The following is a 27,814-nucleotide window of genomic DNA, read 5'->3' on the forward strand; positions in this document are numbered from 1 at the left end:
AAATTACGTTTGTCTAGGCATAGATTACCTATATAGGTAAAGGTAGATTTCAAACCGAAAGGGACTGGCCTAAGAGGCAAGGGGACGATTGGTCCCCTAAACTTTTGCCAAGAGGGGCTCAAAAGAGCCAATTTTGACACGTTCGGCCATAATTGAGGGGCCCCTTTTGGCCAATTGTCCAAGATCCCACCGGAGTATCTTTGAGCCCGCTGAAATTTTGGGACAAATTTTTCAAATTTAATTCATTTTCAACATTTTAGAGATTCTGCGGGCTGTGCCTTTCACAGACCTGCCCTCTTCGTGGACCAATTAAAAACTTGAATTGCTGTAACTAAACACCAAATAAATTGAAAAAAAAAGAAAAATAATAATAATTAAAAAATAAAATTTCATCGTATGATAAATCCTGGAGACTCTAATCTTGAAAATTTTGACGAAGACGGATTGACTATCATTTTCATTTATTTTCTCACGGGCGTTAGACACTAAGAGGTAGTATCAACATGCACAATGTTTTTGACATTCAAACATTTTACCTCCGGTGTGAGTGGGCGGAGTATCACGCGAATCTGAAGGCGCTTTTGATCGATGAAGACAGTCTGTCGTAGTTGTGGCTCATGACTTATTGTAGCATTGCACTACTAGATTTAATTTTTTTATAAATCATATAATTATGTCTAATCATATATTCGATCTATTTTTTTTTTTATTAACTTTGCTCTTGTTACTTAACGCATTGCTACGCGTGAATTACTTGCCATTAGTGTTTAAAAGATCCTACGAGTTGAATCTATAGACGCGCGCATTGGTTTTAATACAAATATTTTAACGCCGGTGTGGGAGGGGAAGTATCATACGAAACTGAGGGCGTTTTCGATTGGCCATAACAATTTGTCGTGGCTCATGTCGACGCGCACCACGTAGATCAAATTAACCCCCATCTTCCCCTAAGATGCGAAACTTCTGCACATTACAAAACAGATTCCATTAAGGTGTCTCCGAATAAATGCGAAACAATACTTCATGCGAATTTTCGATAAGTGATTGCAAGATCCAATTAGAGCTAGCCTCAAGATGCACAATGATTTTTGATACATATATTTAAACACTGTTTTTTTCTGGTCATTTTGGGGAATTAAGTATTAAAACAATAAATAAATAAATAAAAAAGTGGAAAAAAATTGTCAAAATTTCAAGGGACATCTAAATCTTCTTGATATTCCCCGAAAAAGGAAAGTGAGGAAAAGAGAGAAAGAGAGAGAAAAAGAGATTTACTAGATATTTACTAGATAACATCCCAAGTAAATTTTTCGCTCTCATTGCATTCTTCGTACACCGATGAATTCCTTTATAACGTATTCAAGTAGGTCAGATTGCGGGCCTACTTATGTCCACTAAATATTCATAAAGTTCTGTTCTGACACATTATGTGTCCCGCAATATTTGGTCAAGATAAATTATTATCAGGACATCATTCTTAAACTTTAATTACCTTGTTATTGTGCTAGTTTTAATAGATTGAAATACCCAAGTAACGTTCCCTCCTCTCCGAATGTACTTACTTCAAGAATCTAATCGCGCACAGCTCTCAACTAAGGTTTGTTATCACTTATCAGTGTATTTGGATTGTAGTGTTTTATCAACAGAGTGATAATGCACAAACAGTGATTAGACGGCATGATGTTTCTCGCCTACACGGAGAATGTTTACGCGCTGTCGCGTTGATTTGATTTGTCATTTTCATTTCGTGAGGAAATTGCGCAAGAAATCAAAATAGAATGGAATCTGTGTAGTTCAGTTGGCGAGCGCACTGAGCAAGGCCTGCCGTAAAAAACGTACATCGCGGGCAAAATACATACGTGATAAGGGAATCTGGACGATGAAACGGGAAACGATGAGGGGAATATGGAAGTGGAACGCTCCTTTGTGATGTTCCGTCAGTTCGGAAATATTTTCAATGGAGGCAGGAGGAGCTGTGATACTTTAGCCGTTTTATTTCATTTTTATTTATTAGCTGTCGTTATTTACTAGTGATTTAAATGGAAGTGTTTGTCCCGAAGTCATATTTTTATACTTTAATTCTATTCGCAGGTAGTCACTATGACAACTAATCCATTCGGTCTCAAATCGAAGTTGTTTCAAATCTGTCGTCTTTGTTTATCAGAAGAGGATGTAAAATGGTCTTTATTCGACGATGATGGACTAAAACGCAATTTTCCCTGCAAGATTCTGTCGTGTCTCTGCATTCCGGTAAGTAACTATTTATCTTCTCAACTTACTCAGCTTTCTAATGCACAAATTTTATCGCTTGAAGATTGAGAAATTCGGAGAGAAGATACTGATAAAGTGATAAGGTTAACACCTAGTGATTGTGGCCTTGGCAGAGTGAGTACCGCCATCACAGCCTCCTCTCTCTTGTGATAAACCTTTGTTCTCGACTGGAATCTTACGGTTTATAATGTACGGCTTTCTGTTTCTCATTCTCTCCAATCCCAATTTTTTCGTGTTAATTTTACCATATCCTGCATTAATGTTTTGTTTTATGTGCTCTTTACCGTAATTTCCCTCGCTTTTTCGTCTTTTTTGTGATATCAGGGCATGCTGTCTCACCATGCGGCATGGCCGTTATCTCTTCCTTCTTCCGTATTTACAAGAACGTTCGCCAATCACTCTGTGTCTGATTTTATTAAAAATCCTCTTTACACCTCCAATTTTTCAAAACAGATACCCGTTTTGATCATTTCTCCCATATTCTCACTCTCGCGGATCCATTGTTTTGGTCTCCCACCTCTTCCTGTTATCTTCATCTTGCCCAACATTCCTTTATCATACAGGTTGACTTCCTATTTTGCTCCACTCCGATATTACACTCGTTACCTTGCAATTGAAGCAATCACTACTATTAAATGTAATCATTTGCCTGCAAACAACATTTATTAGTAGGATTTATTCTTAAAATTGGGCCGAAAACCTGTTGGAGAAGTTTATCTATCACTGAAGCCTGTAGCATGACTTATCAGCTTCTGTCATCAGAGCTGGATTGAGTAAAGGCCATTGATGAATCTTAAAGTTTTCATCCTCTCTGTTGGCCAACAAATGATGAAAAAATTTTTTTTTGTCATGGGAATACATAGTCTGTCTGTTATCCTTGCTTTATTGAAGTAATTTTCATCAACATTTGCACTCAGATGTAGTGGTTAGTGAGCCTCTAACGATCAACGCACGCTTACTCACTCTCATGTGGACCATATGCTGACTTTTTTCTTCATTGCTCTAAAACCCTTGTAGTTTCAATCCTCTGCATGTGGCATTAATTTAAATGTGATTTGTGTTTTAGGTTTCCCAGTTTGATCCTCTACCCACATATATTTGTGAAAAATGTGCACGCAAATTGGACGAATTCTATGACTTCAAGCAAGCCTCTAGAAAGTCTGATGAATACCTGAAAAGCAATTTGCATTCATTTTCTCAGGTGATTAATTCTATTTCAATAATGCCTATTCATATTTAGTTCTTCAACCACCAAGCAGGGAGAGGATTTTTTTCCTTTCACGCAGGTAGTTTTTTACATACTTGGTTTTTTACCTATCCTCTTGACATTTAAAAGCTAATGTAATTTTCATTACCGTCTTGGTCTCACTTGTACATTTCTTTTTTATCTTTCCTTTGACTGAATTTAATCATGTCTAATTCTAAACGTTTGGGCTCTGAATATTCAATCAATCGTGTGCAAAATTTTCCTTGCCAAGCCTTTCTGCAGTGCATCAACATGATACGATAGTTTCTCTAGTACATTTTGATGGACTGATATTCATTTAAGTTTTATCCTTCTGTGTTGTGTCAGAAATAATTTGTTTTCACTGCTTTGTAAAGAAGTTATTACTGAATTTGGCAAATAGCAATACCGCCACTGAATACATCAGACTATCTCATCATAAGGCGAATCTTAGCGTCAACTTCAGTAGTAGTTGACTGAAAGTAACTTTTACTCTATAGGGAAGATAGCAGTATGGGGTTTCTTCATTTAGTCACTGATTTTGTCACTGATCAGTCACTGATGTTGATGGTGTTTACGTGGCACCTCTAAAGTGCCAGATAAACATCTTAGTCAAAGTTATCATTTCGTCCTATTGGTAGTTTTTGTTTATTTCCATGGCAAATTTTTGCAAAGAACGGTTTTGCAAGAAGTAATATGTGCACAGAATGTCAATAGTCTATTCTCTGATTTGTATCTCTCATTCCCTTGCATATTTACAGACAAGATATGGTAACTGATCCATGTGGATGAGAGCGCTAGGCAATCACCTGTCTGGTGTGCTCTTGTAAGGCATTAAGTCAGAGTGGGTACAGTCTGTGATGTCGTAAATGTGTTGCCTGCCCTTTGCGATGCTGTAATTCGTGCGAGGAATCCAATTTTCAATGCAATTATTTCACTAATCATTTTTTCACTATCTAATTTCTGAATTAGTACATTAATTTTTGGATGCTAGCTTGATACTTACTTGTTCAAAATTATTTCCATCACTCATGATTGAAAAAAAACTCAAACTGTTTTCCTTTGAAGGCCCCCTAGGTGTGGAAAGACTCATCCTAATTTTTCTAAGTCTTTTTTCTTTCAGTTTGATTGAACAATATTATTGGATAATTTAGAAATCAATTTAAGTAGTCGGGGAGTATTGATCGCTTGGGCTCCAAAAATAAGGTTATCATCTAACAAATTTCATCAAGGGAAACAGAAGAGTGAAATTAGTGTCACTGATTGTCAGGAAAGACTCTTACATTGAAAGGAGGGACTTTTCAAAATATCACTCTTAATCTATGAAGCCCCATACCCTAATGATAGTCTTTATTTTGATGTAAATGCCTATTATATATTCTTAGATTCAATGACCATAGCCTAAGAATTGGAGCTTATTTTAGCTAATAGTATGTTCTCTATTTCGTTCCACACGTAGCAAACTTAAGATATTTTTTAACATGGTGTCATGTGTAAGTAATGTGTCCCTAGTTAAAATTATGTGACCCAAAGTTCAAAATATTTGTATCAGGGGCTGATCACTGTTAAACATGCCAAGAAGTGGCCAATGCTTTCAAATGTTATTTTCATTCAACCACTCCACGTAACATCTTATCTACACTCTCCCTCCACTGTTATAAGTGTACAATTGTTCTGAAAAATTTGTTAACACTATAATTATGTGGATTTTTTGCTCTAAAATACCTCTGTGGTTGACCTCACAGAAGAGAGGGTTGGGGACATGCGCACTCAGTCTGAGTACTGGCATACAGTAAAAATGTTCTAAGTAATTGAGAGTTGCAGAGTCCCTCTCTACCCCACAATTGCCTCGCTTCAAGGAGCCCAATGTGTGCGTAACTTTTTCCCTCTGTTCTCGTAACTTGGTAAAAGTAGCATCAGATAAGTTGGTAGTTTTTTCCTTTAGAATGTCATGCGCAGGAAACAAATCTATGTTTTTTGTGCATGGCGGCAGCATTGCCCGCAGTCAATCCTCAATGGCTATTAGGCGACTTTGACAAGGTTGCTTTCAAATCAACAAAATGTAAACAACTGGCAATTTATTGGATGTGAGTTCTGTCAGCATCATCACAAAATGACACTCAATATGCGAGTTCAGCAGTAGGAGTTCTCTGTCAGGCAGCTTATTTTACTATTTTTATATTATGCCAGCATTCCAGCCTAAGCTAGCAATGGTTCTCTTTTATATCTTTGAGGTCCCAAACTGCAGTTTTGAGTTTCTGCAAGCAGAAAATCTCCAAAATCTTTTTAGGGACCTGTATCTGTTTTATTCTCAATATTGGCTCTCATCCCCTTTTTTCTGCAAAATTTTTGTGATTTTAAAGAGCAGAAAAAGAGTAAGGATTAAATACACATCTTAACCTAACTGTAATATTTAAAAACCTCTTTCATATTTTGCTTTCAGAATAGATACGTAATTAGCATTATTAATTCCAAGGCTCACCTATTTTTCTTCATATTATAAAAACCATCCTATTAAATTTTTCAGAAGTTTAAGAAAGTAAAAAAAAACCACCAGTCCTGAATGCAGCATGTCCTCAACCATCTCATTTTTCTTGTTGACCTTCCCATCTCTGGGTGTTAGTGACCGAAATAACTGGAAAGTCAGGTAGATGATGATGATTAGAGAGTAGTCAATCAGAAAAAATGTGTAATCCGAAGAACAACCTCCCGCACAATATTGTGATTTTTTACTTTACTTCACAGTGCTTTAATACATAGCCCTGCAGAAATGTCTCCCCTTCTGTTGGAAATTTTTCCTTGAGGATTCAAGCTCCTACCGATCTGTGCCTGTAATTTACACGGAACCATGCTTATAATTCCATTGCTTTTAATTTCGGAAGAAAAGGTCAAGGTGAAATAGGGAAAGTCAGGGAGACAGAAAATTCAAAGGTCAGGGAAAATGTGGAAAGTTAAGGAGTAGGGAAAGGAAATATTAATAGATGCTTGCACTTTGACAACACACATTTTCCCAACGTTTCTCAATTTTGCCGGTGTGCACTTATTATTCTATTCAGAAAAAGTTCAAATTGCTAACCTTTTCTTCACCCAACTAAATCTTTGTCTAACCTCTCTTTATTTTAATTTTTATCTTCTCTTTTACTTTATCTTTCTCAACTTAATCTAATATCAGCATTTCATATTTTTCTCAATATTAATGTAATTATCAACTCTCCATGTTTCTTAATTTAAGAGAAATCTTGTATGGATACACCTATTTGAGTTTTTTCAATGATTTAATAACAATGTTTCTAACTTTTCTTCTGTTCTTACTGTTCACAGGAAATTTGTATGAGCAATAGACTGAAAGGCAAGGTGAAGCAAGATAATGATCAGCTAATTGCCCAAGATATGTCGTTACATAAATCGGACAATAAATCAAGATCCCAGTTGATCAGTGGTTCTTTCCAATCAGAAAATTTAAGGTGTAATAATTTTAAATCAGAACCAAAGTGTAATCAAAACGATAGATATTACAATTTACTTACCAGTATTAATGGTATAAGTGCCCCCTCAAAATCCACATCCTCTTTTACTGACACTGACGAGAAAATTCAATCAAGGAATGTCATGAACTCCCCATCCCAACCCAGTTCAAACGGACGCAATCCCAATACATTGCACAACCGTTCAGAGAAAGAACTTATCGCCAGTGATTCAATTTTAAATTTAAACACGGAAGCTCGAGAAAACTCTCCCGAGGCGGAAGTGAAAAAGGCGTCTACTGGTGTTTCTGGAAATGCTGTGATGTATGCCAATGGATATTTCAGTGAGGTCCCTGATGATGACTCAAACAACAACAGTGGAGTTTTAAACCTGGAGATGAAGTCGAAAAAGCAGCGCGTTGAGAGTGAAACGCGACCCACTCAGTTGAAACCAGATAGTGTTGAAGACTCGGAAGATGATTCCAAGAGAGGGAGCTCTCGGCTTTCCAGGGAGGATCCTTCGGACAACGAGAATAAAAGTCATGCTGACTTTGAGGATGATAACAATGAAGATGCTGATGTCAGTAGTGATATAACTGAAAGGTAATCATTGAACCAGTCATTTTTTGTCGGAGTGAAAACATAATGTCCAAGGAATTCCTTAACAAACAAGTGTTCTAAATGAACAAAGATGAACCTTTCTTCTTGCAATTTCCCTCTTTCTATTTCCAGTATGTACTGTAATTGAATCAATACTACTTTGTCCATAATAGTTCTTTAAAAAAAAATGTTCATCATGACATCATGAGCTCCGTCCCGCATTTCGCAGTCTGCACTCTGCACACTGTCTCCGGTGTCAAGTGGCTGTTGCATATTCGCTACAAGTTATTAGTTCGCCCTGATCTTGCTTGCTCCTGGCTGACTCTTTTTTCTTTGCTTCAATGTAATTATTAAGGCGACTTTGCGGCGCCAGACAGCAAACGCCCCAGACTTTGAGTTGTGTGCATGTGAACCCCAGTTGCACCTAGAGCGCATGACTTCACCAGTCAGACTTACAATTTTTCATATCTCCGCCGCTTTTGCGAATTTTTCATTCAGGACAGAGCTATTTTGCTTTTGATACCTTCCCGCTTCAATTTTTAATACTATTTCATTTTCGATTTTAGGGTTGCTGTCCCCTCTAAGTTTTGTGAACTCACCTAAACGCCAAAAAACCGTTTATTCGACTTCATATTTTAATTAAGCGTTTCTAACTTTTTTTGGTCCTCTTTCAGAAGTCCCACAAGTATGCTGAGGAGAACATTATTACTGAACCATCAGGATGAATCTCGGTCACCTCTAACAATAATGAATGGAGAAGTTGTGGTAAGATCTGAAATTTCAGTAATACTTCTCTTTGTCTTCTACCTGATGGATGTTGTAAACTTAACAAACTTCAGCTTGCTAGAATGATCGTCTGCATTGACTCATGTCGATGGCCTAAATGCAAAACGATGTATCTCCGGTTGAGTTGTTGCAGACTTCCTGTCATACTTCATTTTTTCTCTGGGAAACTAGAAAATTTAATTCTTTGAAAATTTACTTGAGTTTTCCTGTATGTGAGCAAAATATTCCTTATAAATTTCAAGCTCATAAAGTTGGTTTGTTTCTCAACTTCAAAAAAATAAAATACGCGAGGAAATTTTGAAACACCCGATAGGGGTAAGTGGTTTTGCTCTTTAGCCATCAATATTGTAAGGATTAATTTGTTTATTCCTCTGTCAATTAGATTAATTCTGCCTATTTCACCTACCCACCCTCCTTGATTAATAGTTGATAAGCCTACAGTTTTTGCCTTCATTATCATTTACTCGAGCAACTCAATGTTATTTAGCTACATTTGATCATAGGCAAGAGCTTGAGTGAGCACTGGAGAGAGATCTGACCCTCTGATCTAAATTTATATCTTTATCAAAAGCCTTTTCATCTACCAAAGTCTCAAGTAACCATTTCTCTTTTCCAGCTGGGTGCTAAAAGGACGAGTAGTGGCCGACGCAAGCAAAGCTGTCCTCTGAGGGCAAGCGAGATTAGGTTCCGTTATAAATTCAACGCTGACAATGAAATTGAAGGCGAAAACGCAGATGGGCGCAACAGTGATATTGGCAGTATGTCCGATGCCGGTGCAAGTTCAGATGCGGATAACCACCGATTTGATGATATGGGTGCTGCAAGATCTCTTTATATTGAAAATTCTCTGATGGGCAATGGTTCGGTTGATTCAGCAGATTGCATGGATATTCCCATTGAAACGGTATGGTTTTTTTTCTCAGTACTTAAATTAATCTTACTTTTATCTACAGTGGAAGAAAGTTTGATATAAAAAAACAGAAGGTATTTAAAAACTGTAGTATCTCCATGCGTTTTGCTGCTGTAAACATTTGTTGAGAACAATTAAAGGACAATTTGTTGACAGGAGGTAGGACCTTGATCATTCTCTTAAGAGAGAGCAAAGATGCCTAAATTCAGAACAGCCCTTAAAGTTTTTAACGAAGACCCAGACATGAACTAGATACTTGAGTTTTTACCTTCATTTTCATAGTGATATACAAATAGATTCTAGAATCAACTCTTCTTTAAACAAGCGTCCATCAACATCAATCTTCAAAATCGTAAAAAATTCCTGTGCACGATTTCGTTTTTTATTGGTGTTGTTATTTTCATCATTTGCTGTCATCTTTTTTTGGAGATGACTTTGTCAATTATCCTCATCAATTATTGTAAGATGTATTTCAGGGGTGCAAAATCTGCCCAATTTTGCGATCCGCAAGGAAATTTTAGCCGAAAGTGAGGCCTAAAAATTTTTTTGGAAGGTGCACCGATGATTTATTGCAAAATAAGATCATCACTTTGATGTGCATGAAATGGCACTTTTTGCACCCCTGGGCTGTATCCTCTGCCCCTGCTTATAAGCCAGGTGGGGGGGGGGGGGGGAGCTAAAAACTACTAAAAAGTGACTACCTTTTTCTTTTTTTCTCTTTTCTACGTTCGGTTTTTCATGTGCCTCAGATTTCCGTTATTTGTGTCACCTACCCACTTCAGTAATCAAATTTTTTTCTCCAGGTTGCGGAAGAAGTCATCGGAGATGGTGAGGACAGGTCAGAAGAAGATCACCTTCAAAGCCGATTGATTGCTGCCGCTGCCCAATTGCCTTCACCGCGAAGTGACCTAGGAATGGACGAACACCTCGTGATTGATATGAATGGTGCAGTTATGGGCTCCCCGAGGGTTTACTCTGATGGTGAAGTCCTTCTCAGTGAGCGTGATATCGAAAGGGCAAATATAGAAAGAGCAAGAGCAATTGACATTTATAACGTAAGTTAAGGCCAACCAAAAAAAATCAATTTTTAGATAAGTGTTTCTTTAAACCCTTCAATTATTTTTACTCCTAAATCATTTAGATGGAACATTTACTCCGACTCCTATTCTTTCTATCTTTTACCCTTCAAATATTTTTGTGTCTGCCAATTTTTTTCTTAGTTTTGAAGTTCAGTTTCCCATTTTAATTTTTTAATTTTACTCTAGTTTTCTTTTTTTTTCTCTCTTTTTTTTTATTTTTTTAATCTTAGGGAATAATTATATGAATTATAGTTTGATTATGCCTCAGAAAATCATCCCCCCCTGAATACCTCTGTGATTTTTAAAAGAAAGGCTAGCATGTAAAAACAGCTTTGATTTTCTAAAAGTCTTGTGAGGTTATCCTAGTAACTAATTCTGGTTATGTTCACTTACAGGTTCTGAATCAAGCTCGAAGACTTCCTGTTGGACCTGCAATCCCATCGCGGCGGCCACCTTTGTCGCGAGCCGCATCCTCTTCACCATCCCCATCGCCTTCTCCTGTTCCGCATAATGCTATGAGCCAGCTCTTGATAGCAGCTCAGTTGGCAGCAGGAGGAGAAGTATTCGACGCCCCAAGCTCCTCAAACCCACGCCGTGTGCAACCTTGGAGTGATAATCCACTTATTGGCAGGCCTGGTCCAAGTCACTTGGTATGTATCTCATAGTTATTCTTTAATCACGGATGAATTTCGGTCAGTTGATATGTTTTATGATGGTGCATTGTAGGAGCTGTGTAAAGAGTACTTGCAATAATGTATTTCAATTTACCTCGAAAAAATGACGAAACTTGTTTTACTGAAATTTACGTCACTTTAAAAGTAAACACTATTAAAGTAAAAATTCTTATCACATCACAAGTGAAGTGGTGGTGCTCGATTTAATTTTACCCCTTTCATTTTAATGAATATTTCTGTCAATTTTTGATGATTGGGGATCAATAATATCTGACATTTTCATGCTGAAAGTCGCATTCTTAGCCTAACTGCACAATGCACATGTCTTCCTTTTAAGAGTTAATGCAAAATGGCAGTTTTAATTTACATTGTACCCCTGATTTTACATTTTATTGCATCATATATTTGGAATCTACTGATGGACAATCACAAACCTATCTGAGTCTTTTCTCACTAACCAGTCTGAAAATTCTTGTGAAAAATACGTTTGTGATCACTGAATCAGTGCTTTCTAAGGAACAAGATAACAAAAAATTGTTTAATTGAATTTTTTGGCTCACATCATCTATGAATACAAATGAATATACTTGGTAATTTTGAACAGTTGACCTGATAAACGTGCCAAGATACTCAAAACCTTCCACATTTTCTCAATAAAGTGTATTTTTTTTCCCCTCATGTTCACTGCATTCTCTTTTGCTGAGTACTTGACTACTACACAGTTGTTCTTTTTTTAGTCAACATTTTTTAATTAATTTTTATTGTTTACCCCTTTTTACAGAACGTCGAGCAGGATTATCGTCCCCAGAACCTTAAAAAACATTCGCAGCGCCGGCAAAAATCTGCTGGCGTGCGAACATCAAGAGCTGCCGGTGGATCTCGCTTATCAACAGCAGCAAAAAGAAGTGACATAGCATGTTCAAACTGCGGAACCCAAACGACAACAATTTGGAGACGCAATCCTAAGGGTGAAATGGTTTGCAATGCTTGTGGTCTTTACTACAAACTCCACTTGGTCGATCGGCCGATCGCAATGCGCAGGGATCAGATCCACTCGCGGAGGCGGAGACCTCAGTCAGACCAAAATGACCAAGAGCAGAGCGAGCTCTCTGAAAACGAAAGCATGAAAATCGAGCCACCCTCCCCTGCCTTGCCCCAACCGCCGGCCCGGAGACGTAAGTCTGCTAAGATTTCTAAAAAGTTCCAGTCCAGTCCAGTTCTTAGTTCGCATCTGGAAGGACGCGGGTATCTATGCGACTCACCAGACGACCAGTCGGAGCGAGAGAGAATCAGAGGTATATGCTCAAAATTTTATGGCTTGAGTTCTTAGTAATGATTGTTTTGGTAATTTTGTTCCTGTTATTATTTTTTTCCTTCGAATCTTATGATCTGTCATAGTCTTTGTAGCCTTACCTCTTCTTATCAGAGTATCCAAGTAGTGCACTGAATGAATAACATTTGGTCCAGTGTGACTGCCTTAAAATCTTTTAAGCAATTTCAAATTTTTATTTGTTCATGTTGAAAAACTGTTCAGCGATCAATTATTTTCTCAGTTCGGACAAAATGAGATGTTTTGTAAATATTTGGAAGCTTTTCACCTTCACAGGAGTTTCTTTTCTCTTTCACAAATTGTTCGTAAAATTTTAGGATTATACCCATCTTGTCTCTAAATTCTTTTTCCGAAGATTTTGCTTTTTGTTCAAGGCTTTTCCTTGATGTTGCCTTTTTTAAAAAAATTTAAGTTTTTCTTAAGTTGTATCAGTAATTTTTCCTTATTTTGGACCTCTAGAAACTGGAACAAAAGTGGTGAATGCTTGTGAGACAACTATCAATTATGCTCTTTACCTATTTGAAGTCAATATTTGTACCACTACTGCATGATACATATTCTTTTACTTTAGTTAGTTAAGGTTTAAAACAGATAAGTGTTAAAGCCTAAATCTTCCCCGGACATAAGTCTTGGAATTCTGTTTTATTTCCATGAAATTCTATGCAGCTGTTATGTGAAAACAAACCAAAAAGTGTGATACAGTAAAAGCTGTTATTTTAAGTTCACTCGTGTAAAGCGGCCATGTTTCATTCCAGAGCCTGTGACAATATTATGTGTTTCAGTGCAAAACAGTTTAGTGACTTCTTCAAATTTCTGTCAATTTTTTTTTTTTTTTTTTTTTTTTTTTTTTTTTTTTTTTTTTTTTTTTTTGGTGTGTGTGATTTCAAAGACTCAATGAGCACTCAACTGCTGTCCTCTTGTTTTATCTGTGTGTGCTAGTTCTCTAGTTTGGTGTTCACATACTCTCAAATATCCATGTTTGTTATTTTTGGATTCCTTTGAGAAATGATCAGTCAGTTAAATAGTTAGCTCAAGCTACCTTTAGTTTTAAATATGGCACCTTCAGAATTTTGTGTTTTCTCTATTGCTTTTAAGTTTTACCGTGCAAGTTTGAAAATCAACTGTCCAAACAGTGAAATAAGTGCCTTCATTTTTTTATTTGTCCGAACGAGTAATAAAATATGTTTAAAGAATTTTGCAGGGCCAAAGTTTCATTTTCAGTTGCATGTTTTCTTTTATTGTTGCATGTAGCTGTGAGATTTTGTAAGAGTTATTTCTACCATTCTCAAAAGCACCTGTGCAAAGTAGGCAATTTCAAGCATGAATTTGAAGTTAAATCTTAATTACTGTAGCCACCTCCTGAAATAGTTACAGTAATGTTTTCGTAGTGTATGCAGGATCAGAATGTTACTTTCTTATTTTAAGGCATGAAGGAAACTTCTCCCTCCTTAGCTTTGAGAAATTCCTCAATATTGTTTGAAAGTTCCAAAACATCTTTGTCATCTTTGATTCTTATCAAAGAAAACCCCATGAGCTAAAGCACTTGGTGTTGTACCATATTTTCTTCAAAAGTCATCTGAAAAACAGTACTTTCAGATGCAAGTTCCACAACAATATCTAATTTTGTCCTTGACTTGCTAATTTATATCCGATCTATTGCTTGTAAACATACATAATAGTTGTTTTCACAGCACTCTTCGGGGCTTGTCCCCTGTCCTCTCATAGCCCCTCAGGGAGTAGCAGAGTCTATTGCTTTTATCCAAGTCTTAATTAATTCATCGGTGATAATTTGCAGCTGATAGTGTTTCAGCAAAGAATGAAATTCATATTTTGGTCGGACTCATCCTTCTATCCTATTACTTTTGAAGGGGAAACGTGGAATGTAGTGCTTTAGTTTAAACTTCGTTTACTGGTCATTCCGTAGGGGTGTCCAAAAATCTGCAGGATTGAGTTTAACTTATGCTTTTGTGCAGGCCAAGAAATTATCACGAATTTAGAGTTTAAACGTTCCTATAATTAGCGTGATTATTCTTATGTAATTTTGTCCCTTTTTGCTGATTTTCTTGGCCACATATCTGCAATTATCTACAAGTTAGATAGTATATAAAAATCAAATGTTCTGAAACACAAATGGGACACCATGAAGCAGAACCTAACCAAAGAGAACTTTATATAACAGTGCACAGTAGGTAAATAATGGTACTATGAAATTAGCGCATTTTTTAAAACCACCTTTGCAGATAGTGCTGTGCCTGAATGACACCACCTAATTGAGAGACAATTTGAAAGCTATAAAACAAAATGAATTGCATCCCATACAACGACTGATAAACTCTGCCGAAGTCTCAGAGTTCAACCTAACTGTGAAATTGTGAAGTAATTTTAATCATGTAAAATCATTTCATTCTTTTAGGCATTGATTTTCTTCTTGAAGTCAATTTTAACTTGAAAGAAACATCTTATTTTTATCTTTCTGTGTCTGTCAATCAAACAGATTCTATGCAAAATGGAAATGAGGACACTGTACCAGTTCTACCCGACATGGCCATGCTATCAGCTATCCGCTCCCAGTTGACGCCTGAACTTTTAAGAGGCTCTCCAATCCTTAATACCCCTACCATCAAGAACTCAATTTCAATGTTAAAGCCACGCGGCGCGCCCTGATTGCCATCTTTTCCGGTAAAATAATTTATTTTTTCAATGTTGAGCATGTACTTAAATTGTATATTTTGTAAAGAGGAATTTTTTGTATAGTCATTTAAATTTTAACATCTTAATAACAAGAAGTTTCTGAAATGTAACTTTTTTTTTCTTTTTTTCAAAAAATTTCAGCTTCTCTAACAGTTTGTAGTTTTATGGTGTCTGTACGAAACTACAGATAATTCTGCTTACATCTAAACTGTAACTTTAAGATTATTGTTTAGTGATCATTAGTATTTTTTTACTTTTCTATAACCTTATATTGTTGTACAATTTGTTACTGATAATGTAATTAGGATCCATGTGTCTATTTATCACTTCAATGTCCTCTTTTTTTCTACTTGTGAAAAAAGTAAAAGAACCCTTTTTTCACCATTAAACCTCAAACTAGAGTGATTAAACTCACTTTGAAGAGTTTTTATCCCTCCAAATCACTAAAGTCTAAAAGCAATGACGTCTTAATATCTATTTATTTTTGCAGTTTTTCAATTGTTTCCGTAAATGGGTGACCTTGAGCAAATTCAGAAAATTGCTCCTTCTAAATCTTAATTCATTATTCCTCTTGAAAATACTGTTCCATCCCTCTAGAGGCGTATTACAAGTTTAATTTCAGCCAGAAGTAAGAACAAAACTTTGTGCTTGGATTTAACCAATGAATAGATTCATTTCCCTTCTCTGTTCTCTGATTTTGGTAACTAGTCACAAGATGATTTTCATCCTTTTTTTTCAAACGTAACTAGAACTGCTTGCAATCTAGCTGTTCAACTTGACTGGCAAAATTATAGCTTCAACTTTTTTTATAATGTATCAATAAACCTCAATTTTCCTAGTAATATTATTCCTGTTAGTCTAGTACTCTTACAACACCAATATTCATGAACATTTAATGTACGTCAATTCAGAAATGAGCATAAAAAAATGCGGCTTTTCTTAACCAGATTTGGTCTAAATGACTCACGACATACCACTCTGTTTTTAAACTTTTCCTGGAAGAAGGGGGATGGTCAACAGAAAATTCATGTTTTTTGGTTTAACAGAGCATTCAAGCACAGTATAGCGCACTTTTCCTAATGTTCTTGCCCTCACACTCTGTGACAACATTTATTCTCTGCAACCTTAACTTTCTCCCGTAAACTTAGACACTCCTGGCAGAATCTACCCCCTCCCATTTGCATACATTCCTACACAATTCTATCCCTCAAAACAATTGTGTGGTTTTAAAATTTGACAGTCGTTTGTAAAAGGGCAAGAACGCTGCCCCCTGGCCCACCACCTCATCGAATCACATGATATGACAATGCAAAATTAAGCACTTATCTAAGTCTGTTATGCTGTACTTCAGTGCTCTCTCTTCAATCAAATATAAAACTGTGACCTTCTCTCTTTTCGTGTAATTTTAAAGTTTGCATTTGTTGATCTTGAAACTACACGATGGGAAAAATCCAGCCCCAGGAACAAATAATTGTTCAATGCCTGTTGAATTTGCAGTCTCCTTTTACTGACCTCGCAGAATCTTAAGTATTCAGAATTTATTTGGCTTTTTTAAGATTTAAGAATCAAGTCTCTCCCTTTGCTCTCTTTGACCATTTGTCTATTTGAAAAGGTCTCTAACCATTCGGATCGGTTGGCACCAGGTTCTAGAGACAGAAATATCCAGATAACAGGATTATGCAAAAAAATATTGAAAAAATGGAAATACTTTAATTTTGGCTGAAAACGATTCTCATGGTTGGTCAGTAAGGTTTTTCAACTCTATTACCTATGCACACAAGTAGAAAATACTTCGTATGTCTTTTTTGTAGGTATGTCTTTATCTCATTTAGCTGCAAGTACTCCCCTGACAAACAGCTCCAAATTTTCATTTTTGACCTCATGAAAATGAATTTCAAAATATTGTTGAAAAACTTAAAAAAATTTGGAAAATAAAAATCAAGCAGCCATTTCAAGGAGTCTGCTTCTCATCTGTAGTGACAACTGATTTGTTAATTTCGTAACTGAAGGGGAGGTTTTTCAATCATGTTTTAATTGTGCTCTGTTGGGTTTGTGGTTCTCAAGTCCTGCATTTATGCTATTTTGCTGCGGCATCAAATGATACTTGACAGCACTCAATTCCTCTCTGGGTTTTAAAACTAAGAAGAAGGCGTATTTAAGAAGGAAGAGGAAAAAATTATCATAAGCTCAGCACATAGAACTCTATGGTCATCCACTCATAAAACTTACACAGTAATAAATACACAAGGGAACATAATAAAATCAATAAACTTACAGGGAAAAAGACCCCTATCCATATATAAACCTTCTCTCTCCTTAGAAGCTGATGAAGTGCATCAGTCAGATGAGAAAGGTAACGGAAAGTTTGAATATAGAATCAGGACCAGCTTTGACATAAAGCGGGCTTGTGAAGGACTCAAATCGCTCTAGAACATTATAAGGACAAACATCTAACTTAGGGATGTCCCATTTCCTCAGGTTCATTTTCAAACCTTACAATCGCTGAGTTGATCCGAATGGTTTGAGCTCAGCTAAAGACTTCTAATGCAGGGCTGAAACTTGAAGTATCTGATGAGCCAATTAAAAGTATCAAACTTTGTCAAAATATTCCTCTTATTTTTCTATGTCAAGAAAGAGCTGCTTACAGCTGACAGCTGGTTTGCTTTCAAATACTGTGAGAAATACTCATTAAATTCGAATTGCCTCATTGCACTTGGAAAGAAAAACAGCGGAAAAATTTAACAGGAAAGCTCCTAATATTGACCAAGGCAATTTTTGCAGGAGAAAATCAGTCAGATTTACTTCAGTTTCTCTCATGAGAATTATCCCATACTTGAAAAAATAATTTTTGGGAGTACCAATCTTGAGTTCACTCTTGCTCAATTTTTTAAACAGTTTTATCAGGTCACAATTTGTATTCCTCCTTAATTTGTAACACTTGCCACAGATGTCAAGTCTCCTTGATTTTTATGAATTTTCTGCAATACAGTGGAATAATCTCTGCTGTAAAAGCTAAATTTAGGTGTACTTTTTTTAAAATATTGCAGCTGTATCCTTTATAACCAAAATGAAAATACGAATTTCCTTATAGCGCTAAGAAAGACAGAGATTCTATTCTACGCCTTATTTTCTGCCGGTTCTAGTATTTTCAAAATCTTGCTATTGATTAGTTTGATTATTTTCATTTACTATGCTTGTATGTGTAAGTTTGTTAAGGTAACATGACCCAGGATATCTACAACTTGGAAGTCCCCTCTGAATTTTTTTAATCAGTCAAATGTGAGGAGTACTTCCAGGATCGACAAGAATAAATTTTGCTCTGAATGAAAAAAGTTTTGTCTTTGGAATTCTATTTTGCACGTGTTCTTTTCAAAACAATGCAAAACAAAATGCATTTATGAGTCTCGGACACCGATGGTGTCAAAATCATTCAGGCAACTAGTGGCATTTTCATCAGGATTTCTTTGGAATACTGTTTTCCTCTCTGAAGTTTTATTAAGGAGAACAAATCAGAGTCTGATGCCTGTTTTTGACTTTTATTTAGATTTTTATTAAAATGATTAATTAAAAAATTAAATTAAACTACGCATAAATTTCTTGCATTAATTTGATGTTCTTGCGGGTTTGTAGATATCCTACTATGTGTAATTTCAATTAATTTTTTTATGGTAAATATTTATTTTTCTTTAGTTTTAAAACAGTATTTGTTTATCTGAATCCGTCCACCAAATTAAAATTATCATAAAACTTTGAATTGATTAGATTTAAAAATGATGAACTCTTTTAAGGAATTATTTTGGGTTTTTCTTTTTTGTTGGGTTTATTTTTATTTATTTATTCAATTTTTTTTGGAAGAATATTATGGGTCAAATACAAAAATTAATTCATCAGGTATCAGCAAATTCTCAAGCGATCTTAAGACTTTTTCATTGCATTTTACCCCATAATGGGCGTGGCAAATTTTTACTCAAACTCTCATCAATTCTTTCATTTCTCTTCCATCGACCAAGTGTACACTCACATACCATTTCAAATAGTGCAATCTATGCACAAACCTATCTGAGGCATTTAATTTTTTTTTCCCCATCAAACTTGAATTTAAAGAAAAGAAGAATGGAAAATGATAGCAGTTCTGACTGTACACATATAGTCTTATTCTTTGTGTTATGAGAAGATAGAATTCGTGCAAGGTGATTGCACCTAATAATGTAACACAAGCCTCTATCTTTTTCTAAAATTTGGTTTTTATGGTCAATGTCGTGTTTATCTTCTTGTTTCCTCCCCTTTTCTTTCTTCTGAATGAGTACTACAACTGTCAACTGCTTAATGGGGGGGGGGGGGGGGGATTGCATTTTCATAAAAAAAATAATGAACCTCCACTCGTTGACAGGGAGCTTCTAATGTCATCAGGATTCTCTGTTCAAGAATCGGAACCAGGATTTTAAAATTGATCAGTTTTTCCTCAAAATAGGCTCCGTAAAGTTAACCGAAAGCACCAAATACTTGCTGATTTCTTAAAAACTATGCAGTCAAGACCAAAAACAGTGTTGTCTTATTTCCACCCTATTAATTGTAATCTATACCAAGAACTCATAAATAAATTCATTGTCTTTAATACCACTCATATTTTGACAGTCATGCTTAAAAATATTATGTAGTTCAATTTGAAAACTTTCTCTGTTCACAAAACTTTGCCACTTTATTGTCGGCATGAAAATTCATAACTCTCTTCGGAGCTTCAGAGAGTGCTTCTCTTAAACTCAGGAATTAAGCTAGACGAAGCCCTCAGTTAATTGAGACTCCTCTGAATCTTGCATAATTATCAGTCATATTTCAGTCGTACTGAGTCAGAAGTTCAGTATACTTTAGTTTAGTAGTTTTTTCGAGCTCTCTAGCTAGCTGTTCCTGTTAGTGTTGTTTTCCTAATTTAGTAACCCCTGTGAATTTATAAAAACGCTTGTTCCTAGTTTATTTTTCACTATTTTCCTCAATTTTTTCGTAACTTTGCTATCTGCAAGCTTTTTTTCCCCACCAAGAAATCAGGGTTTTGTATTCCTCCTCATAATTTCTTTTTTTTTTTAAATTTCCTTTTTCCCTCTAATAACTATCTCTGTACCAGAGTTCTGATCTTTTATTTACAGAGTAATTAGGTTCTCCAAGTTAATCTTTTTTCACTGTGTTTCAGCTTAAATTCAAATGACTGCTGCAAAAACAGCTTTTCCTTCAAAACTTTGTCCCCGATTAAAAGCATCCAATTATTTCTTGCTCTCCTTGGTCTTTTGGCCCTTTGCCAAGAGAAGTTTAGTGAACCAATCTTGCTTTCCAAAACCTTGAGATTCATTTTTGAGAAGAATTTTTTGGGTTTATAATGAATTTTAACCGATCAAACCACGGATTTTTATTCCATTCAGAAAACGAATTTACAATTATAATTCGTTAAAAATGAAGCTGAACTACATGTACATGTTACAACCTTGTTTAATTGTAATCTGTATTAAAGAGTAATCAACATTAGCATGAATTGGTAATTATGCTGCCACCTACGCTTTGGCTGATTTTGCAGTGGCTATTATTTATTCCTTCAAAGTATGATTTTATTGCATTCTATTTAAATTGTTCAACTTAGGGATTTAAGAATTATAAAATGAAATTTTCTTTCCTTTAACAATGAAAGATCACAGATAAATTGAATACGGAGATGTTTATGAGTCTTAATTACAGCTTAAAAGGTGATTTTTTAAGTACTCAAATGCAATAAAAATAGATAAATCAATACATGGAATTTCCCTGCTTGACTCAATGACCTCTGTAAATGTTTATAGCTTGTTCTCAGTTCACCTATTTCAACGTTGCAATGTTTTCCCTCTTTTTTTTTGTCAATGAGTAATCCTTTTAAATGAAAAACTTTGTATCAGTTCTGTCAGGAATGAGTTAATCGACTTGGCTGCTTAACAGCTGTGTTTCACTTGAAGGTAGGAAGTGATTACCATTTTTCAAATGTCTTTTCTTAAAAATCATTGTAATGAAAAGATTCCTATTATACGCCATCAAAATGTCTAAACGTAAGTTTTTTTTAATCCCATTAAGTTTAGATGAATGGTTATCTTGAGTTCAACTTTTTTTCTTCACACTAACAAAATTTTCATAGAAGTTTACTCCAAAAGAGGTTTGAGCTGATGCTGCTGTGTGAAGCTCTATTTGCTTATTTTTGAAATGAAAATTCTCTTTTGAAGTGTTAATAGCAACGATCAAAATATGTCTTCCTTTTAAAATATCGAACAAATTGCCACAAATCTCTAAATGCCAGTATTTTAAAGTACTCCTGACAAAAATTAAATTCTTCATTGTGGTAGTCATTTTCAGAATCAATTTATCTATAGAAAAATTGATTGTTTGTCCATTTAGTGATAAGAACGATGAATCTTGTTTCAAAGTCTTTAGAATATAAGCTTGATGAATAATTTAATCAATATTTTGGTAGTCAGTTTACCAAAGACGCCGAGATGGTTTCATCTGAAAATACAGTCTTATAATAATTTCTTAATATGTTCTAATTGAATTGATGCAAAAACAATCGAATCTTAGGTGGCAAACAGGTACGGATCATTGTTATGAAGGCTTGAGATGTTTTTTTCACATAATTCAATTAAAGGTAAAGAAAGCACTCTACAGCCTTGAGGTTTTTCTCAAATTTTTCTTCTGGTTTGGAGGAAGAGAAGCTAGTCTGAATTAACCAACTCGCTAATTTTTATTTCATCCATCAATCAGTTTAGCTTCACTCGGTATGGTCCTTACTTGCACTAATTCTTTTTGCATCAATTCAAACTTTTAGCAGCTTCATTTGATTGAACGTTCTCTTGATCAGAAACTTGAAACGCAGCATGAGTGTACTCTCATCCTGTGAGCTAATTATAATTTTTGTACTTTTCTATTCATCGTCAAAGTTAACTTTTAAGATTTATCATGAATAATAAAAAAGGATATTACTCCGTTCCCTATATCGCTTTTGCTAATTTGTTTCTTCTTGTCTTCAAAAGTGTTATCCAACCTGTGAACTGTTCTCAGCAAACGTATTCAATGCAATCATGAGTAACTCGTAGAATTGATTTTTAGTAATGAAAGTGAAAAAAATAGAAGGCGAGGTTCTATGCTTTGATCACTTTTCCTCTCCAATCGGCTGCCAATATTTTTTTGAGCTAGCACTGTCTTGCTTTTGCTAAGTTCTTGCCCATCAAAACAAAAAGTTAATAATTTTCCACCTTTCTCCTTGAATATCGCCGTAGTGTTTCTATTTCTAATAGCTATTTTTATTAAGCCACATTTTTCATAAAATATTAAGGGCCAAAATGTTTTCCTCTCGATTTTGCAAGCACCACATCTCCATTGATAGGCGCATTATACAGGCTCCATTATATTTTTCAAGAGGCGCAATGATCAAGATAAAAAATTTGCCAAAAATTTTAACTTTCACTCGTGCTCCATCTTGTATCTGCATTGATTTTTGTCTGGTTCTATAGTTTTGTGACTGTAGTTCCTTAGTACTGAGGGACCAGCATCAGTTCTTAACCCATCACTACAACTTAAAATCATGCTTTGACTTTGATTCTCCATTCGGTTTCTATGCTCCTCCTAAAGCTGTGCATCAGCTAAACTTTTTAAACAGTTTGCCCACTCACCTTTTAAAATATAACCGAAGGAAGTTATGAATTTCGCCTGAAAAGGTTGATTTCTGTCATTTCTCAGAAGAATTGTGACAAATCTCGGACAATCAGCTGCTAATACTACTCTGCCGGCAATACTCCTCAGGTTTTCCCCTATCATTTGGTTTGATCCATTTATCTGTGCTATTCTGACTACTTTTGTCCTTCTTTTCATGCTATCATACTATCAATTTTATTTTAACTTGTACTTATTCTCATTATTGTATTTAAATTAAGCGATAGGTCAAAGTACTTAACATGGGTCAAGGCAAAGGACCCAAGAAACTTTTGCAAATTTTTTTCCTCAATGACATGGACTGCATTTCACTCTCACTCCAACAGCTGGATCCTCATAAATGTTAAAGGTTACAATTTAAAAGCATTTCTTGGTTTTGTGTCTGAAGTAATTGCAAATCTGAAGGCATCACATTTTAATGAAGAATTTTGTAAATATTCCAAGGAGCAAGTAGATAAACTGTATTTTCTGAAATAGATCCAAAAGAGTGTGCTGATTTATCTTCACCTATGTAGTAAAGTTAACATTACTGGTAAATGACTTCTTACATTTTACCACTTCACTGCAACCCTTCATTTTTGTCCCTTTTTTCCAAGAGACGCAAGACTCATGAGGCTCATAGTTTGACTGTGTGATGTATTGTCTTTTACTAGAAGGACTCCATTTTGCACACTAAGAAAATCTTCTTTTATGCATCAAATTATGTTTTTGTAGCTTTTTAATTCCTCTCTGTATTTAAATTGCCTTTAGTCTGTGAGGGAAGTATCTCAACAATTTTCTTGAAGTTTGGATAACACTTTATGGTAGATAAGTTAACACCAGTTCATATAATGCTACAGGTGTTTGAACTGATGGAATTCCTGATTAACAGGAAAATAAATTCAGAACTCTCTAACTGTTGGCTGTAGCACTCCTTTCAGATTTTATACAGATTCATCTTAAATATTTTGAAAATTTAGAGGACCCTCCAGAATGTGAACTTGCATTTTCCCTTTACTGACACCATCACTATAAATTTCTTGAACTCTGGAAAAGACCACTTTTTGCTATATCCCAGAGAGTCCAGAGGTAAAAATAGCTGGGCAATATTTAGCTTGAACTATCGATTTACTTCACTTTTTAACTCAGGTTCTCCGTATTTTCATTCATGTTCTTACAAAAGTGGTAAGGATTTGCAGTCTACTTATCAGTGGTAATTCCTGCGCAGGTGAATGCTTCAATGCTAGTGTTGGTGAGGCAAAATGTATCCATTATTTGTCCACCATTTTCATACTTTTTTTTTTAAAGCTTACCATGACATTGAGACTATTCTCACCAGTCTTTTCTGAACAGCACTGAAAAGAAATACTGGAAATTAGGATTGTCATCTTCATCTTGTGTTGCCATATTTTGCTTTCCTGATTTTAATTATTTGTGATATTTGGACGTTATAAAAAAGTTTGTCAGCAATGAAATGATAATATAAACACAAACAATATTGTAGCCTGATGGCACCCTTTGAGAGCAAGGTCTGTCTCAATTTATGGTGAGGATTATAGGTTGATTTAGGCGAAGCTTCTTGTTTTTTCATTTAAAAATGAATCATGTTTCCTTGCTTGTGGTGACGAATTTCCAGTTTGGTCCTGCTCTTGTCTGAATTTCACCTGTTTATCTTCTTTTCTGTCTGCCTCCCTTTTTTATGGCTTGGAACCCAGTTTGTTAGCTTAGTCAATAAGCTTAGTCCATCAATTCTTTTTCGTCATGACCATGTTGCTTCCTCATTTCCATTTCAATTCAGTTGTATCGCTTTGCAACAATGCTAGTGTTCTTTTTTATTCTCACTCTCTAGGACTTCTTATTTTTTAATTTGTAATCATGTCCATTCTTTCGACTTTGCAAATACGTTTCAGTGTGTGCATTTACGTAGTATCAAGTTTACCGTATTATGCATTGTTGAGTGAATGTAAATTAGTAATGGTAGAGGACATCTCTCTAACCCTCCATCTTTCTGTTTGATACTCATTGAACCTTTTAAAAAAATTTTAACCACCAGAATTAATTCCATGTTTGTTTCACTCTTCTTTCAATTTTCTTCAAAACTGTATCTTTGAAGGATACTAATTGTCCACATTTTGTGAATTCTTCAATGTACTCAAAGGATTTGCATTTACCACTATCAACGTATAAAATGATACTGCCTGTCTCATATTTTTGGAAAAATTAATGAATCAGAAATAAACTCAAACACGTTGATTTTGTAAGCGTAACAGGACTCTTCCCAGTTAGAAAACAGGAAATTTGATTGTAGGGATAACTACAATAAACTTGAGAATTTTTGAGGAAATGTTAGGGATTTTGAACGTTGGAAACTGAAAGTATTGACTGGAAGAAATTGAACTTAGGGTTGCTTAAATGATTTTATCGCTGCATCAAGTCTTTCTTATTTTTGTGCTAGCATGAGGAAAAGTCAGAGAAGTTAAAAAATCCTCCCAACCCCATCATGAGTTGCTACGGTAAAATATGGTAAGGAAAAGAAGTAATATCCAAAAGCAAAAAATTTATCTGTAGTCAGTAAGTTTTAAAAACTTTGCTTTGATTTTAAACTGCCTTTAATAAAGTATGGAATCTTTTCAAATTGTATCCTTACTTTCTGTCAAATACTCTTTCTGTCGGATAGGTGCATTGTTCCCCATCTGCAGAGTGGTGTATCTCTCATATTGAAATAATCCAGAAAAATGCACTCAGATTTAATTAACATTTACTCGTTATCATCATCATGTGTATTAGGGTTTCTACTCACCTCTCCATGCTCTGTATTTCTCAGTAAGTTCGTACCAATTTTTTCGGTGATTTTACTCTAATTTTTTTTTTTTTACACCACTATTCATTTTGCAAGGTATGCAAGTAATTGGTAGTAGCAAATTACTGAAAGCTTATCAAGAGCCTTCTCTAAGTATTTGAAATGAAGAGTGAAAAAAAAATGAACGGCTAAGGCCAAAGGTTGTTGATCGGAAATTAAAAAGCTGTGATTCTCTATGAGGTTTTTCACCGAAACATTCTGCATAATGTCCCAATTGCCCAATGTCAGACAACTTGGCTGGCAGGTTACAACACCTAGGCTGTCAACTCATTAGGATTTTTTTTTTTTTTTTTAAATAAGGTATTACATATGCTTTCCTCTTAATTTTGATTGGCAAAGTTTGATTGATCATTCTAATTGTGGAAATCAAGCTGTAGTAATGAACACTAATGAAGTGGATGTAAATGACTATCCATAATTTTGCATTGTGAAAAAAAATTTCTAGTCTTCCAGAGTGTACTTCACTTTTTTTCCAGCTGTAAGCTATTAACATTGAATGTGGAAAAATTAGTGTATGCATTCTCTGAGACCTGTTTGTATATCATGCATCACTTGAATAAGTAGTTTTCTTATTATGATACATTCCTGTCTGCAGTAAAGTACATTCAAATCCAGCAAACAAGGTTTTATAAGTCAAAAAAGTAAGGGGGAAAAAATTAAATGGACCCAACAGCTAAAAGTTTCAGAAATTGCTGCTCAGAAGTGCTCTGTGGAATGATCAATTTTCAAAATAGAAAAATTTAGAGAAGTTTCTATTACCTCGATGGGCTCTTCAGTTTTTAAGTAGTCTCTGTAATTAGTACCAAAATGAATGGAATATTCCTCTTTAATATTACATACTTCAGGCTATTAAAATATCCGGATTTTCAGGAAACTATTACATATATGTACAGTTTCATATTGTATTCGATGAAATTTTCTCCTTGGAAACAGGTTGAAAAGTCCAAGTGTGAAAGAAATGGCCATCTTTCGAGTAAGCTTTCAAATGTATAATGGAATTTCTTCCTTGTGCTCAACCTAACATTCTCAGTTAATTTTTTTGACTGAGAAATTTCTGGATCTCGCCAAGTGGGGATGTTTAGGTACTTATTTACTCTACAGAAACGAAGATAGATGGTATGTATAAATGAGATAAAATGTATCCCAAGTATGAAAAAAAAGAAGTAAAAATGGAAATGAAGACAATTTTACTGTTCATTCAGGTGTTAATTATTGTCTAGGTGTGATATTAAGCAATATTTATTTTGAATTATTTCTGTTCATAAAATAATTGTATATTTTTTTATATGTTTTAGATATAGGAGGAAATTACTGTGAACATATTTTGTATGATATTAGTTTTTATTTTGTTAGATTAACAATTTATTCTGTTACATCTTCGTTAGCTTTCGTTTCTTTAACTTAAAAGTGTTCTTATCTATCGAAGGTATCTTGCCTTGGAAATTTTGTATCTTTCTCTTTAAGTTTATCCTTTTCTTTAAGTTGTAATAATCCTTTCATAAAATCACTATTAATTTTATTTGATCCTCCCAATTAAGGAATAGAAAAGTTCTTACTGTAAGGTTTTCTTCTAATTATTTCTAATTTATTTGTTTTAGCTTCCTGGTATTATTTTAATATTTTTTTAAAATAAATTGTTCTGTCAGAATACAAATTTTGGTCGGATTTTTCTTTCTCTTCCGTTTCCTTTTCAACCACTCCAAAATATGGTCCAACTGGTTTACCGTACGTTTTTTACTGCTGTTTTGGAAGAAGTAAGCAAACAGGGCATACCTGCATGTTTCACTGAAGGACTGTAACGTACATTTATCCACTCATCTGCAAAACAACATTGTTTTAATAATTCTACAATATCTCCTAAAACCCTAACAAAATTGAAAAGGATATTTCATGAACATCGAAACAAATTTTCTCGGAAATTTAGAATTCGGAAATTTCGAAAGTGCTCGAAACAGCGACGGGAAAAGGGAAAAATCGTAGTATTTCATCGGAAATACCAATTTTTGGCCATTTCAAGGGAAACGGGTGACCATCCGATTTTGCGGTTTTCTTTTTTCGGTTCAGTATACCTTGTACCAACAAGTTATATAAATATTCAAGCGTTATTCAGGTCGAAAAATATAAATTTTTCAGGGCAGACTATGAAAAATCAGTATCTGAAAGTCGGTGAGAACGAAAACACACCAACTCGGAAATTTTTAAACGCTTAATTCTCTGTCATCAAACATG

The 27,814-nt window shown here is 35.0% G+C and overlaps 1 protein-coding gene across 4 annotated transcripts; it reads left to right on the forward strand.

Moving 5' to 3' along the window:
* Nucleotides 1-1,908: 1,908 nt before the first annotated feature.
* On the forward strand, nt 1,909-27,239 carry LOC109034358 (uncharacterized). Of its 4 annotated transcripts, none has more exons than XM_019047447.2 (9): nt 1,910-2,250; nt 3,338-3,472; nt 6,818-7,563; nt 8,235-8,325; nt 8,963-9,250; nt 10,060-10,311; nt 10,731-10,985; nt 11,791-12,184; nt 14,834-27,239. In XM_019047447.2, exons 1-9 carry the CDS (start codon nt 2,101-2,103, stop codon nt 15,001-15,003), a joined length of 2,481 nt encoding a protein of 826 aa, XP_018902992.1. In that variant the 5' UTR covers nt 1,910-2,100; the 3' UTR covers nt 15,004-27,239. The 4 variants fall into 4 exon arrangements, with proteins under 4 accessions (XP_072155542.1, XP_018902992.1, XP_018902991.1 ...); XM_019047446.2 differs by having other exon boundaries at nt 1,911-2,250; nt 11,791-12,304; XM_019047448.2 differs by lacking the exon at nt 1,910-2,250 and adding an exon at nt 2,320-2,460 and having other exon boundaries at nt 11,791-12,304.
* Nucleotides 27,240-27,814: the final 575 nt, after the last annotated feature.

Source organism: Bemisia tabaci, chromosome 4 (genome assembly GCF_918797505.1).
Source record: "Bemisia tabaci chromosome 4, PGI_BMITA_v3".
Classification (NCBI taxonomy): Eukaryota; Metazoa; Arthropoda; class Insecta; order Hemiptera; family Aleyrodidae; genus Bemisia; species Bemisia tabaci.